General features: G+C 43.4%; 1 protein-coding gene, 1 long non-coding RNA gene and 1 gene segment (V, D, J or C); 1 reads left to right on the plus strand and 2 right to left on the minus strand.

The window, feature by feature from the left end:
• Nucleotides 1-26,003, minus strand: part of LOC131919447 (T cell receptor alpha chain MC.7.G5-like) — a 653,930-nt gene that overhangs the window by 90,041 nt on the left and 537,886 nt on the right. The gene's annotated exons all lie outside the window — the stretch shown is intronic.
• LOC131919445 (T cell receptor delta constant-like) overlaps nucleotides 1-26,003 on the minus strand; it is a 191,798-nt gene that overhangs the window by 10,226 nt on the left and 155,569 nt on the right. The window contains 1 exon segment of the C gene segment in view: nucleotides 6,170-6,228. Coding sequence covers nucleotides 6,170-6,228 — 59 coding nt within the window.
• LOC131919452 (uncharacterized) lies at nucleotides 20,394-25,315 on the plus strand. Its single transcript, XR_009381254.1, has 3 exons — nucleotides 20,394-20,788; nucleotides 24,917-25,043; nucleotides 25,173-25,315. It is a non-coding gene; the product is annotated as an uncharacterized LOC131919452 (long non-coding RNA).

The following is a 26,003-nucleotide window of genomic DNA, read 5'->3' on the forward strand; positions in this document are numbered from 1 at the left end:
CTGTAAGCAAAAGTAGTTATAGGAAGGCTCAGGTAAGCTAATGACCGACAGATCATGCATCAGCAGGACAGGGAAGGGCAAAGTGCTCTGGGGGTGAGGGCCACTGAGAGTTGGGTCTGGTCAAGAGTTCAAGAGCCGTCACATAGACCACCATCCACATCAGAACCTTATACTACTTAACACTGGTGTCTACACCACTTTAGCAGTCATTGTAACCAACTTCGTGAGCTGGTATTATTAGATCCATTCCACAGGTGCTGTCACTGGAGGTAAAGACAGCAAATGTGGCCGGGCCTCTTTCTTATGCCTTTGAGAACCCAGTTACCATTCATGGAGCCAGGAAAATGGGTGATAGGCCTGGAAATGGTACTAGCTCTCACTTGTTCAACCCCCTGTGATCAAACACAGGCTGATAGAAAGATACATAAAAAAAGCTGAGTCTCTCAGTTGGTCACAAGATGTTCCCAACACTGGACTTCGCTGCGTTTCTTGCCAAATTTGGTCTTATTTGGAGTATTGTTAGTATTGTAGTGTGTTCAAGCCAAAAAATTCCCTGGAGCTCTTTCATGTAACCATAAGAAATTAGAGTTCCGTGATGTCACAGAGTTGCCAAATAGAAAGAACGAGACTTGGTTCTGAGTTGTCATTGAACAAACTTCTCATCATACCTCATGACCACCCCCTACCAGGATGACAGCCATGGCCTGGGCTAGTATGTGGTGAAAGCACAGATGTTGAACCATTTTTCTGGAAGACAATGAAGCCTTTCCAGAAGGCACATGAGCTCAAGAAGGCTAACTGAAAACCCACCCTACATTTTATCAGACGTTTTCCCTGATTCTAAAATCACCCCTTGGATGATTACCCCCGCTGGAGGCAGTTTTCAGTCATTTGAGACCTCTGATCTGGTGGCTTAGGAAAATAGTCAAGAAAGACAGTGTCAAAAGACAGTGTCACAGAAGAAGAAAACAAGTTACACGATTCGACCTCTGGATGGACAGGCTCCCCTGAGAAAGAGAAGCGTTTTTCCTCAGCCGGGAAGCCTAATCCAAAACCAATTTGCTTTTCCTTTTACAGCAGCTCTCGCTTCAGATGCCAAGCTGTGTGAGATCCACTGGGGGATTTCCTGTCCCACGGTCTCATTTCCCTTCTTCTCGGGGCTAGCTAGCCTCCAAGACAAACAGAAGGGCACTTCTACGGCACGTAGAAATCCAGCTTTTCTCATGTCCCATTTTAACAAAATTTGTCCTCTGAAGGAGAGATAAGGAATGTGGACTGGCAAGGAGTTATTATTATTATTATTACTATTATTATTTATTAATTCAATAGTAACAAAAGATAGAACGTTGGTCCTAGAGCAGTGGTTTTTAAGCTTTGGGCAACATGAAGGTGTGGCAAAGCTCCACTCAGTTGTGGACTTCACTCAGCCTGACCTTTTACAAATTCTGCTTCAGGTCAGTGAGAGCACTGTGCCATTACCAAGCACACACCGCAGCTGTACTTTCTAGTGTGTAGTAGTATCAGAGCCCCCGGGAATTACATGTTCATGAATGCCACATTTTAGCAAACTTTAATGCCATACTCATGCTTAGAAGTGACTGCTAAATTAGCTCTGTTATTTGTAAAACATCTCCCCCCATAAGATTGCCTACCTGTCTGTCACTCAAAAACTCAAGGAGAGACTAAACATTTTCAAATCAGTTTAGAACCCATGGTAGACCGAAGTTCTCTGAGAATCACTAAAATAAAGGGTGGTTCTTAGCTGTGGTGAACAAGATGTCAGAAGATCCTTAGCCATTATGATCTTCATGACATGTAGGGAGCTCTATTTTCTTCCTTATAAAGTGAAGAAATGCCATCTCTATTGGTAGGTTATAAGACAGTGGGAGAATAAGTACAGAGCATCCTGTAAGCTACAAAGCACCAATGTAATTCTTAGAATTTTATTAGGTCTAGACTGAGGGAAGAGGAATTGAAGCAGGAGAGATGTAACTTCAGGAAGGACAGAGCTCAGACTCAGGAGGAATGAATGCTGGGAGCGGTTATGGAGGGAGAAGGAATCTCACTTTTGGTGTTCTTTGACCAGAGGATGGTGCTCACTTCCCAGGGTTACAGTTGATGGCTGGAATCCAGATTTCTCTATTCCTTGATCATTCCTCCAAGTCAGTTATGATCTCTAGTCCATTCTCTAGCCTTCCCTTTCAAATCAAAGAGTATAAGTCCTTCCAGTAGCTTATAAGCTACCCTTCCCCACCTTGATTACGAGCTTAATTTCTCTGACTCTGTCCCATCCCACATCATCTCTGTATGCATGTTAAGTTGTGTGTGTGTGTGTGTGTGTGTGTGTGTGTGTGTGTCTGTGTCTGTGTGCGTGTGTGTATGTGTGTATGTGTGTGTGTGTAAGCCAGAGGTGGATGTTGGATATCTTCCTCTATCATTCTCTACTTTTTGAGTTAGGATCTTTCATGGAACCTGGAACTCACTGGTTAGGCCAGACTATCCGGCCAGTGGGCTCCAGGGGTTCTCCTGTCTCTGCCTCCCAGTCCTAGGACTGCAGGCGTGTGCCACTGTGGCAGGCTTTTTACATGGGTTCTGGAGATTTGAACTCAAGTTCTCGTATAGGCATTGTAACCCTTTACCGACTGAGCCCTCTTTCCAGTCTCCCTTTCAAATTTGTTTCCCGGCACTCTTTCACTCAGCCACAGCCTCCTGACCGTTCTGCACACACTCCAGAGAGCACTACGTCCCCTTTGCCTGGAAGTTCCGTTCCTCTGGGGAGCTGCCGGGCACACTCTGCCACATCAAATGCCACCTCTCCAACAAGACCCCTTCCCTGAACATTACACACGGAGCCTTTCTACTTGTGCCCTTTGTCCTAGTTCTTGTGTCCTGCCTTGTTGTCACCTGCCGTACCTTGTGTCATTGGCCTTTCCAGAGTAAGAAGTTTGACCTGCACTGTTTGGGCTGACTCTTTGTACCTAAAATAGTGCTCGGCACCAGTGACAGTGACATGCCCCCGGGCTGCAGAGCCGGGCTCCGCTTTGCTGCTGCAGTTTTCTAGCATACTTCCGTGGGTTTCCTTCTCCTTTATACAGGTAACAACTGAGGTGTCCTCTGGTGGACTGGGTCACTTGTGTAGCAAAACACATTCAGTGTCTTAAAGGTCCTTGTGGATAGTAAATCGTACCGTGTTTATCTCCATGGACCAAGAGGGATGGGTAACAAATCAACAGTTATTTTTAGATGGACAAAAGGACTATAAATAATAGAGCGGGAGAAGGGGCTTCTAGGAAGGAGTTGGAAAGGCATTGGGAGAAAGTTATATCGGTCCCTGGTGGGAAATGGATCTAGGTAGAGAGTTGCACACATAAAGACTCTGTCTGCTCTGGGAGATGCTTATGAGAAAGAAATGGGGGAGGGGCACTGTTGAAGAGCCAGTGACTGGGAAGAATAAGAAAGTTACCCAGGACCTCCTGGGGGAAGGTAGACATTCTGACCTCTGTCTAGGCCTTTCTATGTTAGGAACTCTCAGACTCTAAAGCTGCAATGTGAGTGACGAGCCTGTCTCCCACCTCTTGGGATGGATGCCTCTCTGGGTATCTGGTTTGGATATAGGGGTAGGAACCCTTCCTTGGTGAGGGGGCTGTTGGAAAGGAAATAGCGTGAAGTTCTGATGGGGTGGCTCTTCTGCATGGCGTGGGAAGTCCTCCTCGTGTGGAGAGACAGCCTGACAGAACAGCAGGAATCTTAAAAGCACAGATGCGGAAACCACACAGGTGATTCAAATTAGAGTTTGGCTAAGCTGTACGATCTTGGGTAACCTCCTCCCAACAAGATTCATTTTCCTTGTTTGCCAAACACAAAGTGGTAACTAATCCCAGAAGATCATCTTGAGACTGAACAAATGAACTGATACAAAGTAGGCACTCAAAATGCAATCTTGGATGTAAGGATGGTATGTAATAACAGACAACATTGTAAGACACCCTTACAGCCTCTTTCATTCAGGAAGATGTGTCTGAGGACGGTGACCCTTTTGTTAACTCCTGCCCTGGACACTTTCAAGCACGTGTTTACATTCAGCATCTTACTGCATGGCATCCCCGGGTTTATTCTCCATGTAAACTCTATCCACCAGCCTAGGATACCTGGTGGGACCTGCTGCTGGGTATAGATAGGATCGGCCAGGCTAGGGTTTCCTGGAAACCTTGCAAGCAAGAGCTTGAAAGGGGCTTCCAAAGAAAGAATCAAAAGAAAGTTCGCTTCAGAGAAGACGGAAGGCCCTGTTTGCAGCTGTACCTCATTAATCCAGCTCTGGTTGGCTAAAAAGGAAGGCGCCATTGAAAACTATTCTGGACCCTACCCCCTAGATGCGCCTTATCTTCTCCAGCTCAAAGAATAATGTGGCGCACCGGCTGGGTGTCTGGCAAACTTCAATTAATCACATCTCTTTTTTTTTGGAGGGGGAAGAGGGTCATATCCATCTGTCACAGTTTGCCAAATCATTTTCCTTAAGTTCACTTACTTTTGAAGTTAAAATATAATTAAAAGGAAACTTTAAGCCATATGGATTTGAGAAGTGATTTCTGCTATTCTGCACCTGGGGGACTCCAGCCCACTAGATCAGAGCACGTTAACTCATTAAAGAGCTCCGGGAACAAAGGGAGATTAGGGAAATCGGTCACTACCTCACTGGGGGTGGGGACATGCTGTTAGTTTTGTGAGAAGTTTCAAAATCAAAGAAATTTAAAGGCAAAAGTCTGAGTGGCACGACTTTACAAACTTTGACTGTAACCAAAACAAAAGCAGCAAACTTGAGCCCCCCTGCTTCACTGTTACTTTAGCCTAAGCTCATCTCTTTCCTGCTCTGGTCTCTACCGTAGGTGGCCTTGGGGTCTCTACCATAGGTGGCCTTGGGGTCTCTACCATAGGTGGCCTGGGGGCGGGGGGGGGGGGGCTGGAGATGCCCCGGGCTTGAAGATTTCCCTTCCTGGCTCCAGATCCTTCGCTTCCTTCACTTCCCAGACTCAGGACCCTCCTGTTCGGACAGTTCTTTGAGTGAGGGGAGCCTGACCCAGGACAGTCTCCCATCTGGCCTCTCCAGAGCCTTCTCTTGACCTTGTAAAACAAGCTGAAAGTCATAACAGTAGGGAAGGGAGCAGTTGTTGCTTTCCTAGATGCCAGTCTGGTGACTTGTGGCCGCCACTGGTGCTTAGACTAGACTTCTTTAGGACTAGGTTATTGCTAGACTTCTTTAGTGGAGTTTAGCTTACTGGTTTAGTAGACCCCTGGCTTAGGGGCAATATCCAGCTACCTGACTATAATAATTAACAGCATCTACTGAGTGGAAACCACTATCTTTTTTAATAACAAGAAATTGTTGAATTTAGTCAGCAACTTAAATGATATTAAAAGATACTTTTTGTGCAGCACACACTCAACATTGTTACTGTGACTGCTTTAGAAACAGCTAGGAGCATGGATTCTGAAGGTCCATAGGGACTTCCCATAGACGTTTCAAGTGTCTCTTGGTTGGGAGTCCCACAAACTCTCTTAATTCTTATTCTTGGATCTGCTCTCCCTGGAAAACACACTGCTACATCCTTATTTCTCTACGGTAACAGATTCTATCTACAGTTTGAACTAATAGACATGAGTGTCTGGACACCTTCCTTCCACGGAGGACTGTGCTCACATATTTGTAGTGAATGGCCATTTATTCTGGCTTCACGCTCCGTGTCCAGGACACTGATTTCATTCTATGCTCTCCCAGGAGAAGGCTTTGACCTATGGAAGGTCAGCATTATTTAAATCTGGAGCCACTGCTATGGGATCACCCGGGCTCAGATGCATCCTGACTCTGCTGAAGCTGTCCCACTTGGGTTTCTACAGTTCGACTTGATTCCGTGAAGCAGGCACAATTCTCCCAGGTTCTGAGCTGCATAGGTAATTTCAAACCCCCCAAATTCTACTTCTTTTTATAGATACCCCAACTCCTATGGAGGAGCTAACCACAGCTCACCTCTTCCAGAAATCTGCCTTGACACCATTGAATCACTATTGGACACTATTGGGTTTATCCATATTATTCCGTTCAAATTTCCTCATACTTCCACCTAGGTGGAAGATCCCTTAACCCCAACCAAATCCAGACAAAGAAACAACTTACTTGGTTCCACGATCACTTGGGTTCCTTGTCCAAAGACGAGTTTGTCTGTAGCACAGCCACTGAGGCCATTCCAAAAACCCCGACGGTTCTTCCTCGCCTTCTTTCTGTAGACTTCGTGACTGCGGGGGTGGGAGTGGGTGGGTGGGGGCCGTTCATGCTTCTGTACTTTAAAGATGGCACTGGTCACTCATCCAGATGGCTCATCACGACTTTACAAATGTGTATAAGGATGGGTTTGCTTATAGGAGGTTGATGTTTGAACAGCATGTGGGCACGACACGTTCCATAGTAAATGCTTCCGACACAGTACACGTGTGGCATTCCCTTAACTGTGCTTTCTGCTGTTTTAAAGAGTTTCCATTTCTTAGACCCACATAGAAGCGTTTGTCTCCGAAAGCCAACACCGTCAGGTCTTGGATCCACAACTACTTCCGAGTTGAGGCGTTTACACTTGTCCTGTGGCTTTAGGTCAGAGAATATATAGAACAGCAAGGGAGAGGGAGAAGTGATGGTTTGTTTCAGGATAAAAAAACTTCAGAATTGTTAAGTGTGGCTGGCGAATTGGCCACAGACAAATCAACCTCCTCTCAAACCCACCTTCCCAAACTGCAAAAGAAAAGAACTTGGGCAAATTTTTCTAGGGACCTGACTTCACAAATTCCATATGACACGGCTCATTTAGTTCTTCTAGTGCTGTAGAACCAACATGAAAGCATGGCAAGGGTACGCCTTCCAACAAATGCCTTTTGTATTCCTCACTGTCCGCGTAAGTAAATGATGAAATAACATTTTCACCCAGGGAACAGGTGGAAGGCAGAGGCCAGCAGTTGGGGTCATCTTTTGTCCAGTCCACTTTCTGACATTTTCCCAGGCTTCCAAACAAGGAGAACAGGCTGCCCCATTGTGTTTATCCTCCATGGCACCTGACTCAGGCAGGACACTTCCCAGGGAGATGGTTCTTCACCCCGGGCAGTTTTTGTACAGGTCCCCAATGGGGTTTGAACACTGTGCTCGTATCCCTCCAATCACGGTGCTGTAGAGCTTTACAAAAACCATCCCTGGGCTCTTGATCACATGTCTCTGAGAAACCCCCAGCCAGATGTTTTCTGCAAGTCAAGCCACAGAAGAACAAAGGGTTTGGCTGTTAGTTCAGGCCAGACTTGCCTGGGTACTACTGCCTAATGCTTGCTTCCCTGCTGGCTGGATCTATCCTGGGGTCAGAGTGGACTGTTAGAAAATTGTCATGTCCACTTCTATCCATACTTTTTGGCCAGTCTTCTCTCAGATGGTTTCCCACAGAGAAGTGTGTTAGATATCTGAAAGTCTCCTGTGCATTCTACATGCTGTGGGTTAGGCAGAAAAATGTTTGTGGCCGACATCATTTTCCCTCTCTCCCGCTAAGTCTCAGAACCACCCTGGCCTGCCTTGCTTTTCACTTGAATAGTGTTAGACAGTCCACAAAAAGGCTTTCATGTCAATTAAAAATTTTATCCTCTCCATTGACTCCCCAGTTGCTTAATTTGGAGCCAGAAGCCCATATGGTGCTTTTCGTGAGTTAGAAATGACAACCTGCTGGGCTTGCAGAGGCGGCACCATGGGTTCCAGCTTGGTAAACAGAACTCTCTTTTGTGGGCTTTATAAAAGGTATTCGTATCTCCAGCTGATGCTGCCCTGTACTAGGGCCTCACGCACTCCAGTGCCCTTGGTCAAGGCACAACCAGAGCAAGCAGAGAGAGTGGCTCTCCCTAAACACAGTAGAGGACAGTAACTCTCCCTAAATACAATGGATACTTTGTAGTTATACAGATATTTGACTTCTGCTTTGGGCTGAGCCATGCCCTTGAAGTCTTTCCTGGAGGCTCTCAAATACTGACCTCATTTGTTCTTGATCATTGTGAGGATCACTGTTAAGATATGGCAACACAATAGGTTCATTTAAAGTGACTTTGTTAAATGTTGAGTGTTAATGGGAGTGTATGAGTATTGTGCTTACTGTTTATCAGAAGGGCGTAGGATTGAAAAAAAATGTTGGTATCTGCTCCCTGGAGGTCTTAGAGGAGCCCATGGCTTAATTTAGGTATTGTTATTTCACTTGTGATCTTTCTAATGACTTCTGCCCACCTAGATGTCATGACCACATGCAGAGGCCCAGAGCACCTCTGTAACTCAGACCCTTGACTATAGCTCCCGCTGAGGATTAGTCTTTGAGATGTCCAGAGGGGGATGGTCACTGTGATGAAGAACTAATCAAACTGGTTAATATGATACTCACAGACTTTTTCCTTTGTATCGATGTGTAAACTCTGCCCCGATGAGGGTGCAGCTGTTACTGTCCCCAGCTTTTCATTCTCTCCCATCACAGATACATCCATCCCGACTCGCCACCACAGGAAGAGCCATAGGTGTGACGCGCCCCTGTTCTCTTGACATTGGTGTTTCGGATGCAAATGACAGTGTTCCAGTGCCAAGCAGGGACTCCTCGTTGTGGATTTCTGCCAAGTGTTCTTGAGCCTTCTATGATAAAGGAATTTATTGCTGCTTCTGCCTTTTATATCATGGGGAATAGATTTGAAGACAACCTGCGTCTTGAAGCCAAATCCAGCTGGCCTGCTATAAAAGCAAGACCTTAAATAACTGAAAATTTAGAGATATTTGTTACAGAATACAGTCACAACAGCAATAGCTGGGTTATTAACGCAGTGAATATTTTAGAAAACCGATAGGACTCCATTGCTTCACGTTAAGGCATATGACATCTGACCCAACACGGTATTTGCAACATCAGTGCAAATGTCAACACGACGAAAGAGGAAATATTGTTTTGGTACTATGAAAACAGATCTGAGTCTCTTCCGTTCTCTGAATAGGTCTTGGGGTCCTGAGGGCTTGACAGGCTGTACTTTGAGAAGATTGTCCTAATTCTCTATTATTTGTCCTGTCAAAGCTGCAGCAGCAGCAGGAGACTCCAGACTTTTGTAGTTGGTTGTTTTTACTCTTTGCTCTTTCGGAGGCCCGCCACTTGGGCCCCCAAATAAATACACAGAGGCTCATGATTAATAAATGTCCAGTCTCAGCTTGGCTTGTTTCTTGCCAGCTTTTCTTAAATTATCCTGTCTACTTTTTGCCTCTGGGCTTTTACCTTTCTCTATTTCTGTATATATTTTCTTTCCTTCTGATTCCATGTCTGGCTGTGTGGTTGGGTGGCTGGCCCCTTCTTTTCTCCATCCTTGATCTTTTTCCTCCCAGATTTCTCCTCCCATTTATTCTCTTTGACTGCCTGTGATAATTTATTGTGTACCCTAATAAACTTGCATGAGGATCAGAGGACAGAGCCAGCCACTAGATTAGACATAGAGATCAGGCAGTGGTGGCACACACCTTTAATCCCAGTGCTGGGAAGCACATACCCCTTTAATCCCAGGTAGTGATGTCTGGAGAGAGAAAGGTATAGAAGGCATGAGGAAACAGGAGCCTCACACTCTTGAGGCTGAGGATTTAGTAGAGATAAGAAAGTGGCTGGCTTGTTCTGTTTCTCTGATTTTTTCAGCTTTCATCCCAATATCTGGCTCTGGGTTTTTTATTGTAAGACCTTTTAAGAGTTGTGTTACACCTACCAGCCCCACCTGTCCTTTCCTGCCAAGCTATTGGCCATTCAGCTCTTTATTAGACCAATCAGATGTTTTAGATAGGCAAAGTAACACAGCTTCACAGAACTGAACAAATGCAACATAAAAGAGTACAACACATCTTTACACCATTAAATAGATGTTCCACAGCATAAACAAATGTAACACATCTTAAAATAATATTCCACAACATACTTTCTCTACCATTTCATCATACTACCTGCTTGCTAATGGTTGTGGATTGCTCATAGAATATGCTTTTACTAATCATTGCACAATGATCAGAAACCATTTGAGCAACAGATTCCTAGGTTTGTCGATATGATGGATTTGACCTGTACATTTTGGTTGGAATCTCTAGAGTGAAGGGCTGTGAATCTAAACCTTGCTAACTGTAATTTCTTCTTTCTGGTGGTACTCTGGAGGTCAGGTGCTGAACTCATGGTGACTGTGTTTGGCGACATAGGTGGGGCTCAGTGATGACCTGAGAGTCTGAGTGCATTATATTCAATATGCACAGTATGCTTCATTAAACACAAGTATTCACTTATTTAAGTGACATGTTTGCTGACAAGGAAGGTTCAACAATGATCTGAGTTTGACTGCATATCTTTGACACATAATCTATATTTCTTTCACAATAATTCAGTATTTTCATTAAAATAAGTGTCCACTAATTTAAGTGGCTGGTACTCGGAACTGATAACACAGCTTTACAAAACCATGAAGGGGAAGAACGGACCACCATGGCTTTGTAGGGTTAAGGAGCCAAATGATAACTTAGCAACCAGACAGGAGTCAAACTTAACCAGGTCTTTGGACTGAGACTCATCTGTGGCCTTAAAACATTTCAATCTCACTGTGTTAGTTACTTGTATTATTGCTGCGGCAAAATGCCTAGCAATAGTGGCCTGAGAAAAGAAGGGTTGGCTTTGGTCGACAGCTCCACCGGACACAGTCTGTCACGCAGGGGAGGCCAATGACAGCTGGAGCGGGAGGCAGGTGGTCACACTCTGTCCAGTCAAGAGGCCGAGAACCCTGAATGCCTGTGCTCAGTTCACTTTCTCCTTTAGCTTTGGTCTGTGACCCTGTCCCATGGAATGGTGCTGCCCACACTTACAGTGGTTTTCCTACCTCCCATAGGCTAATCTAGATAATCCTTTCATAGACAAGTCCAGAGATTTGTTTCCATGGCGACTCTAAATTCTGTCAAGTTGGCAGTTTTAACTATCAGGCTCTCATTTGGGAGATTTAGACACATTTCGGCTCTGTCAAAACTTCCTCTTACTATCTCCGTGACACCTGCTCACCTGAAGGAGATGTGAGCCTGGCAACCAGCAGACAGGAGCTCACTGTAGAACTGTAGAAGTATGAAATGTGCCCCGCCCCCTTACACTTAAGTGCAACACAGCTTGACTTTTAGCTGTTATCATTATCTCAGATCTTGAAAGGATTCTAAGACACCCACCCCCAGGTTATGCTGGTGTCCCACAAAGAATAGTAAGAATCCAAAATGGACACATAATTATTAGTGGTTTTCTTATTTATTTGATGTGTGTATAGTTATAGATAGGATTCATTGTTATGTGAGAAATATATATCGTGTTTTTGTCTGACTGTCATCTGGACATAGCATGGCCATTGCCTTCCTGAATTGTTGTTACCCGAAGGAGACCTGTACATGATTGGGGCCACTGACTTGCTCTCATGGTGGTGGTATTGCTCATGAGCCCACAGAGCTCTCTAAGAGTTTGTAGGCAGCTAACTGTCACTAGGGGGAGGGTCTCATAAAGTTCTAGCCCTCCTCAAGGATATGTACATAGTTATCCGTTGATGGGGAAAGGTTTTTCTTTATTGATATAGCTGCCCACCAGTTGCTAATGGTCCTGAAAGTTACCTCTCCCTGGCATTCCTGTAAGTTTCACCAACCACACTCACTGTTTTTGCCAAGCTACAATGGCATGGGATGGTATTTTGGACTGTTGTTAGCATCCTATCTAGGGTGAATAGGAACTTACTCATTTCCACAGGAAAATTTTACACAGTATATGTGTGAGCACAGAGTTTTCATGGTTTCTGACTTCTAGCTTTGTGCCTTTCCTGGAACTCACTCGGTAGCTCGGGGTTGGCCTTGAACTCACAGAGATCCACCTGGCTCTGCCTCCCGAGTGCTGGGATTACAGGCCTGCGCCACCACTGCCCGGCTGGTTTCTGACTTCTTATAGATTCAGAATTCTTAAAGGAGTATGTGAATTTTCAAAACAATATCACATTTCACTTTTTCATTTGTTTAAACCTCCTGTAGATTTGTTGACCAAATAAAAAAGACATTCATTTAAAACTTTTGGAATATTCCAAAAGGGATTAGTAGAGTATCATAGACTCGTCACCTAGCTGTAACAATTGTTAACGCTCACTGTATCTTCTATTTATTTTGTTCAAAAACTTAAAAATACATCACACACATGACAGTTCATTACTACAAACTTCAACATACATCAGCTTTTTTCTTGTGTGTGTGGCTTTTTGAGGCAGGGTTTCATTCTACAGCACAGGCTGATCTGGAATTTACTATGTAGTCCATGTTGGTTTCAAACCGGCAGCAATCTGGGTAGCTCAACCTCTTCAGTGTCGGGGATTACAGCTGGAGTCGTCGTGATTGGCTTTATTATATATTAACAAAGAAGAGAGGTTTTTTTTTTCACTACCACAATCTCATTCCAATCTACCAAAGTCAATAGTAATTTCCTCACATCACTTAACAACATCTCTGTAGTTAGATTTGTTCAATTCTCCCCCGCCTTTTATTACAGATTAAAAAACGGAGATCCATTTAAAGACAGTGTAGTTCATTTGGTCAAAGTGGTTACGGTTTCTATGTCTCTTACACACTTTAAGTCCTGTAACAGTTCCCACCCACTGCTTCCCCTCCATTGGTCCTTTTCCTTCCCCTTTCTCACATCATCGTCTACGTGAGCATCCATCCGGCCTGCTGGTCTACAGAGCATCTCACTATGTCAGCCCATTCTCCTTTACTTCAATGAAATCCTCAAGCTGAGTGCTTTGTAAAGCAGAGGGTTTTATTTACTCACAGCCTTGGAACAGGAAGTTCAGTCAGCAGGATGCTGCGTCTGTGAGTTGAACGGCATCAAACAGGAGAGCGAGTAAGAAAGTAAGAGAGGACACAATACCAGACCAGGCTAGAGAGAGCCCAGAGGGACCGGCCTCGTTCTTTTGCAGGCTTAGTTATCTTTCAGCATTTAAGAGCACTTGCTGCTCCTGTAGAGAACCCAGGTTTGGTTGCCAACACCCATACGAAAGCTCACAACTATTGATAACTTCAGTTCCAGGGGATCTAACATCCTCTTCTGGCCTCTGTGGGCACCACCATGCATGTATATGGTGCACATTTGCATAGGCAGGCAAAGCACATAAAATATAAATAAATAAATAAATAAACAAACAAACAAATAAAATAAAAGCAAATCTTAAAACAAACGAAAAGCCAACATTTGACTGGGGCTCAAAACTGTATCAGTCCCCTCCAGACGCAGGTCCTTTAGCAGCTGCTTTACTTCCCACCAGGTTCCACTTCTTAAAGGCTCCACGCTGCTTCCCAATACCATGAACAACACCTAAGCTCTTAGGGGACCCACTCAGACCAAATCCAAACCACAGTACCCACTGTCTGGGTTTGATTAGTTGTTCCTTTGTGAAATAATGTAGCTGGTTCTTGCTTCCTTGGTCCTCATTAGAATGGAAGATTAGATTGGATTTATCTTCTTTATTTTCGTCAAGAGTACTGTGAAGGTCATGTGCACCGAGTATGGAGTCATGCCAAGATGGACATGGGTGGCAGATAACACGGGCAACATAGTGACAGATAAATCTGCTGCTTTGTAAATCAACCAGCAAGAATCCCGAGACTTTCAAAAGTTTCAAACCTTCTATCTGGGCATACCATATGTTTTCTGGTGTGGTTTGTCTGGGTGAGGCAGGGAGTTCATCACATTTATTTCTGTAGCTGTGAATGTCTACAGTCTGCTATAAGAAAGAAATTATAAACCATTTCTCTATTCAAAAGTTAATATCTATGAGTTTGCACTTCATCAAATAAGCAATCTATTTCTGTATGAAAAAAATGAGAATTTCATTAAAAATGTTATGTCCGTGAATTGCTCATATTCTCTGAAAATGGGCTTCTTTGATTTTATTTTGATTGGGTTGATGCTTCTATCACTGGAACCATAAACCCAGTTATTTTCAACAATATAGAGAGGAGCCCTCGACATAGTTCTCCCTTGTGCGTGGATTTTGCTTTCCCGGATTGAAAAGAGAGGAATCTGACCTGGTGTGCTCACTAAGATTGTCACCCTTGATGAAGAGATTAATTTCTCTGTCTCTGGACCGACTCATGCAGGATCAAGAAGAGAAGAAAAGAGCCTGAGACTGGGAAACTCAGATCTGTGGTATTAGTTGGTTTATCTCTGAAGTGAACAGAACTATTGCTGAGTTCTCAGGAAATATCTCACTCAAAACTCAGTTCAAGTGGGTAGAGAGAATTGTCTTTACTATGAAATGAGGGAACTTCGGGTGGATTAGTGAGAGAGGGAGATTACTTGATTCTGAAATTCCCAGTGATGCTATGCCATTCTGTTTTCGAGGACCAATTAAGGTTCATCTTCAAAAGCTCTTCTGATTGTCTGTCTTGACCCAACAACAATTTCCCTCCGCCACATGTTTTCTTGTTTCGAGTGACTTATATTTTCCCTAGACAGAGTCTGCGTTTCCACCACAGAGGCTGCTGTTTCTGTGCGACTTTCTTACTCCATTACTACCTCATCTGGCAATTTTCTCATCAGAATAAGGTACATGACCTCTTAGGATTTGGGAATTCAGTGTCATAGAGTCCCCCCAGGATCCATTTGCAGTCATGGCTTTTGAAAATACATCATTGTAAAAGGCTGGGATTCTGCAAACATGTCATGCTCCAGTATAGAGAGAGTTTCACAACTGCTCTTCTGAGCACTTGCTGTGTTATCTACAAGGTTTAAGGTCTTTGGAAGAAGGAGTTACGTAACTGATACAGACGTGGAGTCAATGTTTTGGTTTCTTATATATACTGTGCTACCTAGTCTACTGGTACTTGGTGCTGTCATTACGGTCCACTTGATAAATGTTGGGGAGTGTGGTTAGGATTTTATTACTGAAGACTTTGGTGATACTCTTTTCTATTCTGAAATTATTGCAATAACAATACAGAGTAAACATCTTAAGGAAACACTCAGGGTGGTGGTGGCGCACATCTTTAATCCTGGCACGCGGGAGGCAGAGGCAGGCAGATCTCTGAGTTTGAGGCCAGTCTTGTCTACAGAGCAAATTCCAGGATAGCCAGGACTACTTAGAGAAACGTTGTCTGGAGAACACCAAATAAATAAATAATGAATAAAATCAGGGCAAGGAGACAATAAAGCTCACCTATTATTTCCCCACAGCACGCAGTGGGCTCTGCAGTGCGGAGGCATGTGCTGGGAATCACAGCTGGGTGTTTCTGAACGCAGGTTTAATAGACTTCAACCTGCGTGATATACCAACACTGTGAAATACGGCAGAACAAAAACACCCTTTCTTTATTCCTTTCCTTGGCACTTTGCCATCACCACCGTCTGCCTCAGAAGCTCCCATCAAAGCTGTTATTGTGGTTTAGTGTTTTAAAACTCAGGTGCATAAAATCATCACAATCGTTAAGTACTAAAGACTTAAAGAAAAAGAGATGGGCAGTGGAAAACTGAAGAAAGTTACTCACTTGTTTTCAAACTTGGGAAACTATTTTAACCCACTAGCAGTAAAAATATAAAGCATTAACTAACTGCTGCTTTGGGTTGATAATTAAGCAATGCTTTTCCTAGAGAAGATGATGTCTTTACATGCTTAGAAGATGCTGGGTAACAACATAAACTGTTTAATTTTTTTGGAAGCCAATTATGAACATTCAAAGAAGGAGCAGCTTATATTTGATTTCTTCAAAGATCACAACATCCAATAGCACAATGTATATATTCAACTTCTGTTCTTTCAACAGTGAAATAGAGTTGAGGACAGACACCCTGAGTCAGAATGATCTCACAATCAGTGCTTGTCCTTGGATGCCACCAGCTGATGGAGTTACAGCTGATGGAGATAGTTAAAAAAAAAAAAAAGGCACTGAAGTAGTTTAACAGAAATAGAGTAATTATTCAGTGTTGGGTATTGTTTAAGAAGTCTTTAAAATGTTTTATTGTGAAGATTAGGAATATTTGCTTACAGTGTAAATGTAAAAATAGCAACTTTAATGCTATGGGACTAGGTATGGTCAATGGCACTTTCCTTCAGCCACAAAGCAACAAAATCCTGCCATTTCCAGGAACATGAGTAGGACTGGCGGTCATCACATTAAGCAAAGGAAACCAGTTTCAGGAAGACAGATAACACTTATTTTTTTCTCTTATATGTGGGATCTAGATTTAAAAAAAGACATCAAGAAAGGGATGGAGAGATGGCTTAGTGTTTAACAGTATGCTCTGCTTTTGCAGAGAACCTGAGTTAGTTCCCAGCACCCACTTCGCCACCACGTCTAAGTCTAGCTCAGGGATCTTCTGGCCTCTGAGGGCACCTGCTCTTACATATTTGTACCCTCCCCCCATGCGTGTAGTTAAAGATAAAAGACATGAGAATGGAAGGGGGACTATTTGGGAAGAGGAAGGGGACAAGGGAGAAGGGAGAAGGAGGGTCAGGGTATTTTATGAAGAATTCATTTCTTCACATGGAGACTCCAAAGACAGTGCAAGCTTGTCTTTCATGTTGGGCAGTATTTCTCAAGCTCTGAAAATTCTGCTATGATTGCTCTAGTCTTTATCTTATAATCTCCTTAAAAATATAATTCTTCCTTACTTCCCCCCAAGTGTTAGAGGAGTTAAAACCTTTCCTTATTTTAAAAAATGATTTATTTATTTTTAGGTGTACGAGTGTTTGCTTGCATGCATGTCTGTGTACCACATGTGTGTAGTGCCTGCTGAGGCCAGAAAAGGGCCTCAGACTATCAGGAACTGGAGTTACAGATGGTTATAAGTTGCTGTTTAGGTTCTGGGAATTAACCCATATCCTTTGCAAGAGCAGTAAGTGTTGTTAACCATTGAACCATCTTTCTACCTACCCCCAATATTTATTTATTTTTCCTTGTTTATATTAGTTAAATATTAGTGAAAATCGATTTCAGGACCCTTCTTGAGGTTGGGTTTTAATGAGAATGAATTGAAAACACCCTAGGGATGTGATGAGGAGGGAGTGTCCATGAGAAGGACACAGTAAGAAAACGAGGAGCAACAGATGACCTGCTTTACTGTTCACAGGCACCAGCCACTGGCAGGCAGCCTCCTTATCCCCTGCTAAGCCTTTAGATTATTTAGACCGCAATTAAGCATACCACTCCATCACAGCTGTTCTCTCCTCTTCTCTCACTTTTTTCTTTCCTGCCTTCCTTGCAGGTCAGTAGTACTCTTGGAATTCTCATTTTTTTTTCACAGCTCATAAGAAAATGTATGTTGTAATACGGACCATGTAATACGGACATTTTCTGGGGAGATCAGATTAATGTTAAATCAAATGATAAATACTCTGAGTGAACAATAACAATTTCTGGTATTAATATTTTGTTTCTCTCTTTGTACTTTGTCCCTTTCCCTCCCCGTCTTCTTCATCTTTACTAAGAAGAAAGTGTATAACAAGGACTATTTTTTTTTTTTGAGGAAAGAAAAATATTTCTTAAAAGACTTACAGCCAGGATATAGTTCCTTACAGACAACTGGAAATCAAGGACACCCTCATAATATCTGGCACAGGCAGATGATACTACTCTGGTGACCAGAATCCTCATCCTCATTGTTCTGTACGCAGAGGAACAAAGTCGTGCTGTGTGTGGCTTTGAATGTCCATCTAGTGTATGTCTACCACGTGGGACTCAAAAAGTGAGGGGAAAGGGTAGTGACATGGGGGCATTATGTCAGGATAGATTTGTAGATTTCCAAGTAGTATAACTAAAATTATAGTACCTACTCTCCAGTAACTTCCTCTCTTCTATCTAAGCCTTCTTAAGTCTCTGTAATATTCCCACCTTCTTAATTCCCAACAGAATGAATTAAATATCAGGAGAGAGTCTACCAGTCCCCTCTCTCTGAGCAGGTATTAAATGACTGAAGAGATCATGATTATGAGAATCTCTAAGAAGCTGATTCTCATGCCTGCCTCTGTGGAAGCTTCTTGGGTAGTTGGTGGTTATGGCCCACATCTGTTGTTGATTGGCTCGATGCCAGCAGCTCTGGTTCTCTGAACTGGAAAGGAACTCAAATGTGGGGTTTTAGGGGTATGGAGAACCACAGGATGTGAGCATTCTGGGCCTCTGGTGCCTCATAAGGAAGCTGCATCTGCTGGATTAAGGAGCTGGAGAGAAGACCAAGTCAGCAGCCGATATGAGCAGCTCCCCAGCACTTGGGCCCCAAGTGTCCCACCACTTTCCACTTCTTTTGGAAGATGGGCCTTTCCAGGTCTGTTAGCCAAGCTGCAGAGTCAGGCCTGACTAATGGTGTTAGTGTGATGGTATACACAATGCTGAACAAGGGGGTCCTTCCTCCAGATGTGATGGAGGCCAGATGGCTTGGGGTATGGAGGTTGAAGACTATGGCAGAACTATCTTACGCCCTGCTGGCAGGCAATCTAGAGAGAAAGTGAGAGTAGGAAAATAAAAACACCCTTTGTAAAATGTTTTCCTCATTAAAATAGTGGTTAGTGAGTTTTGGTCCCAAAGTATTTTCCTTTCTTGTCAATCTGTCCTGATGGTTGAGTTGGTTAGTACATGGAGGACAGGGTCTCAGTTTTCATCACCAACTCTTGGATATGCAGAAATGATATAGAGGAACTGCAATAAATACATATGGCTGGGAATATAGGGTGTTTAAAGACCTGCTTTATGTATCATTCTTGGGGTCTCTGTATTGGAAAGAAAGATATTTCTCTGTGTTGGATTCACTTATTTTACACTAGGTCTCCATATCAACGCAAGCTGGTGCTGACTTATCATTCTAGGCTATTATCAACCAGACCAGACCTGTTATCCATACACTGGAGAGGAAGGTGTGGTGTTGAAGAGGCAAATATGGAGCAGAGCGTTGGGGCTGTCTATGGTATCAGTGTTTCTTCTGTCACTGGGGGCCTGCAGTCTGAGTGTCCTCCTCAAGTCCATAGAACTTGTACAGGTAAGTCTTGTCTTCAGAGATTCACAGAATCTATGCAAGTTAAGATTCAGCCAGGATCCTTTATGGCAGAGGTAGCTCAACTACCCTACTTTTCCTAAAGATACAGTACAGTGATGAAACAACCAGACCCGGGAATAGTTAGAAACTCTTGAATTTTTCTGAGCCAGCACTTCCAAGGGTGATAAAGTCCATGGGGCTCAAGCCAATGCTGTTCTGTGGACAAGCTCCTGAGAAAAGGACCCCAAAATGATGTGAAGTGGTGTTAACTTCCAGCCTGTGGGATGGGATAGGCCTGGAAAGTATATCACCCAAACCCCAGATCACCCCCCCTCAACCAAACCCAAATAAAACACCCAGGAGTAAGGAGGGAAGAAGAGACCTGGTCTATAAATAATCCAAGATGATCATTGCTGGAAGACTGGAGGGCAGAACTGAGATGTGGAAAATGTGGAGTATAAATGTCATTGAGTAGAGTTCACAAAGAGCCTAAATTTAAAACACAGAGGCCACACACACAAGAGAGAGAGAGAGAGAGAAAGAGAGAGAGAGAGAGAGAGAGAGAGAGAGAGAGAGAGAGAGAGAGAGAGAGAGAGAGGTTTTAGAAATAAATGCTGCTGGAGACATCAATGCACCAATGAATGATTTGGTTTGGAACAATAATATACAGAGGATTTTTTTTTACGGTGTTCTGTCATAAATGGGTTTTAGTTGCTTAGAATAACAGAGAAATGAAAGACAAAATCTCCCACAGAGATTTCTGAAGAGACTGTAAAAGTTAACTTGTACATTGGCCTTATAATGGAAATGAGAAAGTCCTGATGGGAGTTATCTTCAGAAGGGAAGTTCTGAGAAATACAAATAAGTCATTGCATTTGCATAAAAAGTGATAATTCCATGCTTAATACATGGTCATACTTAACATAGTTTGGAACGTGTAAATTAGCTAGAATATTAGTGAGTTTTCAGTTCCAGTGAAAAGTTGAATTTGGATGCTCATGGGTTCAATCAGGAGTCACAGGATGATGCATCTGGCCCTTGGTTATGTTATTTAGTGAACCTCAGGTTCAGAGTTACTGTGAGGTGTCCTGTGTTTTCAGGCCTCTGTTTTGAATGCTGTGCAGGGCTGTTATTGTGCCCATAGACTTTGCTTTCTTTATACCCTGTACAAGTGTGACACCTCATTCTGATGATACAGTTAACTTATTGCAAACCCTGTCTCAGACCTAATCAATATCATTACCTCAAGTAGTTTACAAGATGACAGTTTGAGGCCATAATATAGGAATATACACTTTCTGGTTTTCCTTACTATTGTCAAGTGTAAGGAGATAACGCTCGGTCTGGTTACTTAGCAGCCAGCTGTGTATTACATTCTCGTAGGGACATTTCTAAAAGCTTCCTTTAGATGACTTGGGAAAGGGTAAGACTAAAGACAAAGCACAGCCTGAAGCTCCAGCTGCTGACTGGAGCACGAAGGGAGAATAACAGCTAAGAAATATGAGGTCTTTGGCCCCTTTCCCAGAATCGCCAGGCTAAGACCTTGGCAGAGACTCAACAGGAAACTGAACTCTATTTGCATATCCTTTTATACATGGGAGATTAAAAGCTTCAACCTTGAATGATCACAGTTTCTGAGAATCATGACAAGGCATTAAAGAAGAGGTGGAGTGTCCCGAGGGAGGGAGGTGAGCAGGAGGCCGTGCAAGGTAGGTGTGAGGTTGGCAATGACTTTCACTTCCCTTTGATTAATGGTGAGTGTGTTTCATTTAGTTCTTTTAAAATAAATTATTCTTATTGGGTCACATAAAGGAATCAGCAGGGCATAGATCTTTGCTTCTCCAAATCTTGGGAGTCTGTCAAAGTTGACCCCCTTTTCCCATAGCTAAATCCTCTTTCTGTGTAGATACCTACACAGCTTACTGCTGAAGGGAGTCTTAGAGGGAACCCAGTATCAACTCAATTGTACGGATGCCATCAGAGACTCAAAGAGCTCAACTGACTTGTCCGAAGTCAGACAGAAGTGGAGTTTTGACTCCCACATGAGCTTCTACCTCCCCTTAGCAGGTGGACAGTTCCTCAAGTCTCAAGTGACTTCTCTCAAGTGATTTGGCACAACTACCCTTCACTGTTGTCTCCCATCAGAACACGCATTTCTCTGGCAAGACAGTGAGTCCAATTCCCTGGCTCTTTCCCCAGTTCTCCTGGACCAGTTCCCTGTGGTTCTTTAATGGAAGGATGAACATATTTATCTTTGAGGTTCATTTAGGGGAACTTGGCTTTCTTGGCCAAGCAGTACTGTAAAAACAAACACGGGCAACACAGTGATGTGTGAATGACACCCTTCATATTAGTAAATAACTTGATATCTTTCAAGGACAGGAAAAACTCTATTCTTAAAAGGGCACATTAACTAAGACCAGGGGTGAGGGGGTCCCTACAGGTGTCATGGCAGGCAGGGAAACGATCCTCGCAGAGGTGAGAATGAAAACTTAGTTCAGCTGGCTTAAACTGGATCAAACTTCTAGAGAGTGTGATAGCAGGTGGTTTATTGCCAGAAAATTTAAACACAGTACCATTTGGGATAAAGTTTCCAGGAAACAATCATTCCCATTCCAGGTTTCTAGGAGATAATCATTCTAATTCCAGGTATACACTAAAGCTTAAGGTGTGACTACATGGAAACTTCTTTGCAAGGTACATGTGACCACAAATGTGGGTTCTATAGCTAAAAGGCCTAGAATCTAGTGTGGTCTCTGACCAAGATAGCATAGAGGTCATCAGGCCATAAAATACATGTGACATCTCTCCTAAGGATGGGTTTTATTAACTGGGAGCTGAAGACAAAGATCTAGGGATGGAGAGTCTTGGATAATCATTCTGGGGGATTTGGGTGAGGTCTGATTCCACAGATAGCAAAAGGTCACCAGGTCATTAACAACACCCACTCTCAACTTTCTGGGTAGAATGCAGGTGTTTTATCTTCTCCATTGAGGAGACACCCCTAAGTGTTTAACATTCCTGGTTTTCTTAGTCATCTGTGAGTGCAAAGACCTTTGGGATGCCAATGTGAGGAGGTCCTTTATGAGAGCATTCCTAAAGCTAGGCAAAGCTAAACTTTCTAAAAATTTAGATCTTTTTGCCTAGTTCTTATCCAAGATGTCTGATCAAGTCTTCTGGAAAATGGTTCATATGATAAATTTTTCTGCTATTTTAGTGAAATAGAGACATGTTCACTTGGCACAGACAAGCCTTAAGGACCAGTGTTTATTAAGGGGATACTCCTTACCCTGACCCCCAGTGATGATCTAGCCTTTAGGACTTCCACTACCAATAGCACAGGGAATTAATACCAATAAAATAGTCTTTGGAAAGTCATTTTTATGAAAAATCATGCAGGCAGCACATTGGATTTGGAAAATGCTAATAGTTATTAGCATTGAACCCTATTCCCTTCTGAATCCTTTGGTGTTTTCTGGGTAAAACCCCCTCACTGTGGGACATTAACATTGCTGAGCACCTTTGGGGTGCTCATCACAGGTATCCCAACTAACTAGTTGCTGTTTATCCTTGTAATAACCCTGTGAACATATTCTTCATATTTTATGGACAAAGGATAGAATAAAGGCTTAGAGAAGTTTGGCAACCCACTGTGAGGTCTGGAACTAGTAAGAGAGGAACTGTGATTCTATTTTTGTTTGGTTATTGTCACTAATTAAATGCATATGCAACTTATGAACCAAATTCTTTTTTTTTTTTTTTGAGACAGGGTTTTTCTGTGTAGTTTTGGTACCTGTCCTGGATCTTGATCTGTAGACCAAGGTGCCCTCAAACTCACAGAGATCTACCTGGCTCTGCCTCCAGAGTGCTGGGATTAAAGGCGTGCATCACCGCCTGGCATGAACCAAATTCTTAAATACGTTCATTTAAGATAAATGAAACAACTTCCCCAGTAATGTTCATATTATGAAAAAAATTAATTTCAACACATGTTAACATTTTTGTGAATGATTGTCCCATTTATTTTCATATACCACTTATCTGTACTATATTGGCAAATATAAAGAGGAAAACATACTTACTTAAATTGCAACATGAGACTTTTTTTAGGACAACAAAGAAGCTTTCACGAATCTGCAAACATGGGAAGGCTCAGAGATAATTATCTGAGACTCGGGGACAAACTCACGTCCTTTGCTTTGGCATGATCTCACCTCTTGTTTTTCCTGTTTGCTTCGTCCAAATGTCCTCTAAGACCAGGGAAAACACCTGCGATGGGAAGCCAACCCCATCTAAGAGGGGGGCATCCGATTTCTGTCCCTTGGCCAACAGGACTTCTGAAAGGGCAAGTCAGGACCTTTGTGACTCATCACGCTCCTCCCTACCCATTGGCCCAGGCAGCTCTGGAAGCAGTTATTAATAGGGGAGAAGATGAGAAAGAGCTGAAGGAGCAAAGTGGAGTGGTTGTCGTCTAAGTATAATCACAACGCAGATATACTGAGAAGAAACCGTCTCAAGGGAGAGGGAGGTGTCCATAGTCACACTTGCAGATTTTGCTTTGCTCTGCCTGTTGGAGGTAATTTCAATTCCTGTAGTTTTTCTGGATTCCCAGTCATAAAAGTACAATACACAATAACAGAGTCTTCCTGTTTCAGTCCCTTGGTTTACAAATACAAGTGACTGTCAAGCATTTTACCTGGTGATAACAAATATCCTTTAATGCAAGATGTTCAGTGATTAATACTCCCTGTCTTAGTTACCTTTCTATTGCTGTGATATGACCAAGGCAACTTACAATAGAAAGTATTTAATTTGAGGTTCACTGTTCCAGAAACACACACACACACACACACACACACACACACACACACACAATAGCAGGTGTCTTTTGAAACCTCAAAGCCCACTCCTAGTGACACACCTCTGACAGGGCCACATCTCCTAATCCTTCCCAAACAGTTCCACCAACTGGGGATCAAGCGTTCAAACAAATGAGCTTATGGGGCCATTCTTACTCAAACTACCATACTTTCCAAAGGACTAAGTTGGCAAAAGTATTCATGTAGTCTTTCTGGAGCTTGTTAAGACTAGTTTATACAGCAGAATCCAAAGTTAAACCCATGGGAGTGGCCACTACTTCTCACTGTTACCCTCCAAGAGGTTTACTGAACATCTGGACAAAAGGAAACACTGGTAAGGCTCATAACGCTGTGAGGCAGACACTGCATCCAGTCATGTCAAGATGGTGATGACTGTGTCCCCACGGAGAAACACCACAAAGCAGCCAGTTCAGGCAGACATTAAATGCTGGAGGCTGAGGCCCGAGAGTGGCACAGGTGCACAGGAAGCTGTCAGCATCACGGCGGCTGAACAGGAGGCAGTTCGCCTTCCAAACCCGTCTGCTGAGGACTCTGATAAAGTATTGAGTCCATAGTTTGGCCATAGACATGCTTTTAACAAGCCGGATTTTGATATACACTAAGAAAAGAAGACTCTCAGGTTGTATGTCATAGCAGCATGCAGGAAGGATGCCTGTGTTTCCTGGCTCAGCTGCTTTCAGTGGTGGGTCCTTGGGCAGTCTCCAAGCCTCCTTACACTTTGGTTTCTTCATCTGTGAAGTAGAGGTAATAGCAGCAATGGGTTGTTGGGAGGACCAAACAAATGGAACACAGGGCGACTTTATGCAGTTCTCCGAGACTGCGGGCCAGCATTATTAACCTCATTACTGGGAACTCTGGAGTGACTAATGATTTCCACTTCAAGGAGATTTTTTTTTTAACTTTTAACTTCTTATTGCTGAAAGTCAAAAAGGTTTTCCTTTTTTCCCCAACTAACAGGAATTGAGGACGGCTGCTCACAGGAGGTAACAGCCGGAAGAGACCGCGGCTGTGTCAGGCTTCACCTTCTTCATCTTACAAATGAGTGTGAGAGGAGAAGAGATGGGTTCAAGCTCTCACAGGACAGGTGCAGGTTTGGAATAAGTCAAAGTCATGGCGAGGGGGGGGGGAGTTCCTTCCCATTCTATAACAACTTTTTATGTGCAACAATTCAATTCTGTCCAATTCTTTGTCTCTCTCGCTGGAGGTAACTCAGAAATTGACCAGGAATGCATGCCGATGGAAGACTGACCAGTGCTGAGCAGAATGAACCATCACTATTAAAATATAAAGACACCTGTAATAATCTGGCTTTTTCTTTGCAACGTCGTCATATTGGTAGTGCGCTGGCTAGTTTTATGTCGACTTGACACTAACTAGACTCAGCTGGAAGAAGGGAGCCTCAGTTGAGAAAACGCCTCCGTAAGGTCTGCATGTAGGGCATTTTCCTAATTAGTGATTGATGAGGGAGGGCCCAGCTCATGTGGGTGGTGCCATCCCTGGGCTGGTGGTCCTGGGTTCTATAGGAAAGCAGGCTGAGAAAGCCATGAAGAGCCAGCCAGTGAGCAGCACTCCTCCACGGCCTCTGCATCAGCTCCTGCCTCCAGGTTCCTGCCCTGTTTGAGTTCCTGGCCTGACTTCCTTCAGTGATGAAGAGTGGTGTGGAGGTACAAGCCAAATAAACCCTTTTCTCCTCAAGTTGCGCTTTTTTTTTTTTTTTTGTCATGGTGTTTCCTGGTAGCAATAGAAACCCTAAGACAAGTAACTTGTTTTGAAAAAGACAGAAATGGGAGATTCTTTGTCTCTGAATGAAAGGGAGGGAAGAGCTGCCTGACAGGCTCTGGCCATTGATCCGTCTATTCCTCAGCAGAGTGAGTGAGAGGCCCTGCGGTGAGGGCCAGGGGTTACCCGGGTTGAGATGAGAGAGAAGAGCCTGCCTGCCCTTTGCTCCTTCGCCAGCTTTGTGCTCAGTGTGATGTGCTCAGCAGAAGTGCTGAGGAATCCAGGGTGGGGACTGGGGTTTTGAGGTTCTTTAGAAAGAGTCAGA

This window comes from Peromyscus eremicus, chromosome 9 (assembly GCF_949786415.1).
Source record: "Peromyscus eremicus chromosome 9, PerEre_H2_v1, whole genome shotgun sequence".
Classification (NCBI taxonomy): Eukaryota; Metazoa; Chordata; class Mammalia; order Rodentia; family Cricetidae; genus Peromyscus; species Peromyscus eremicus.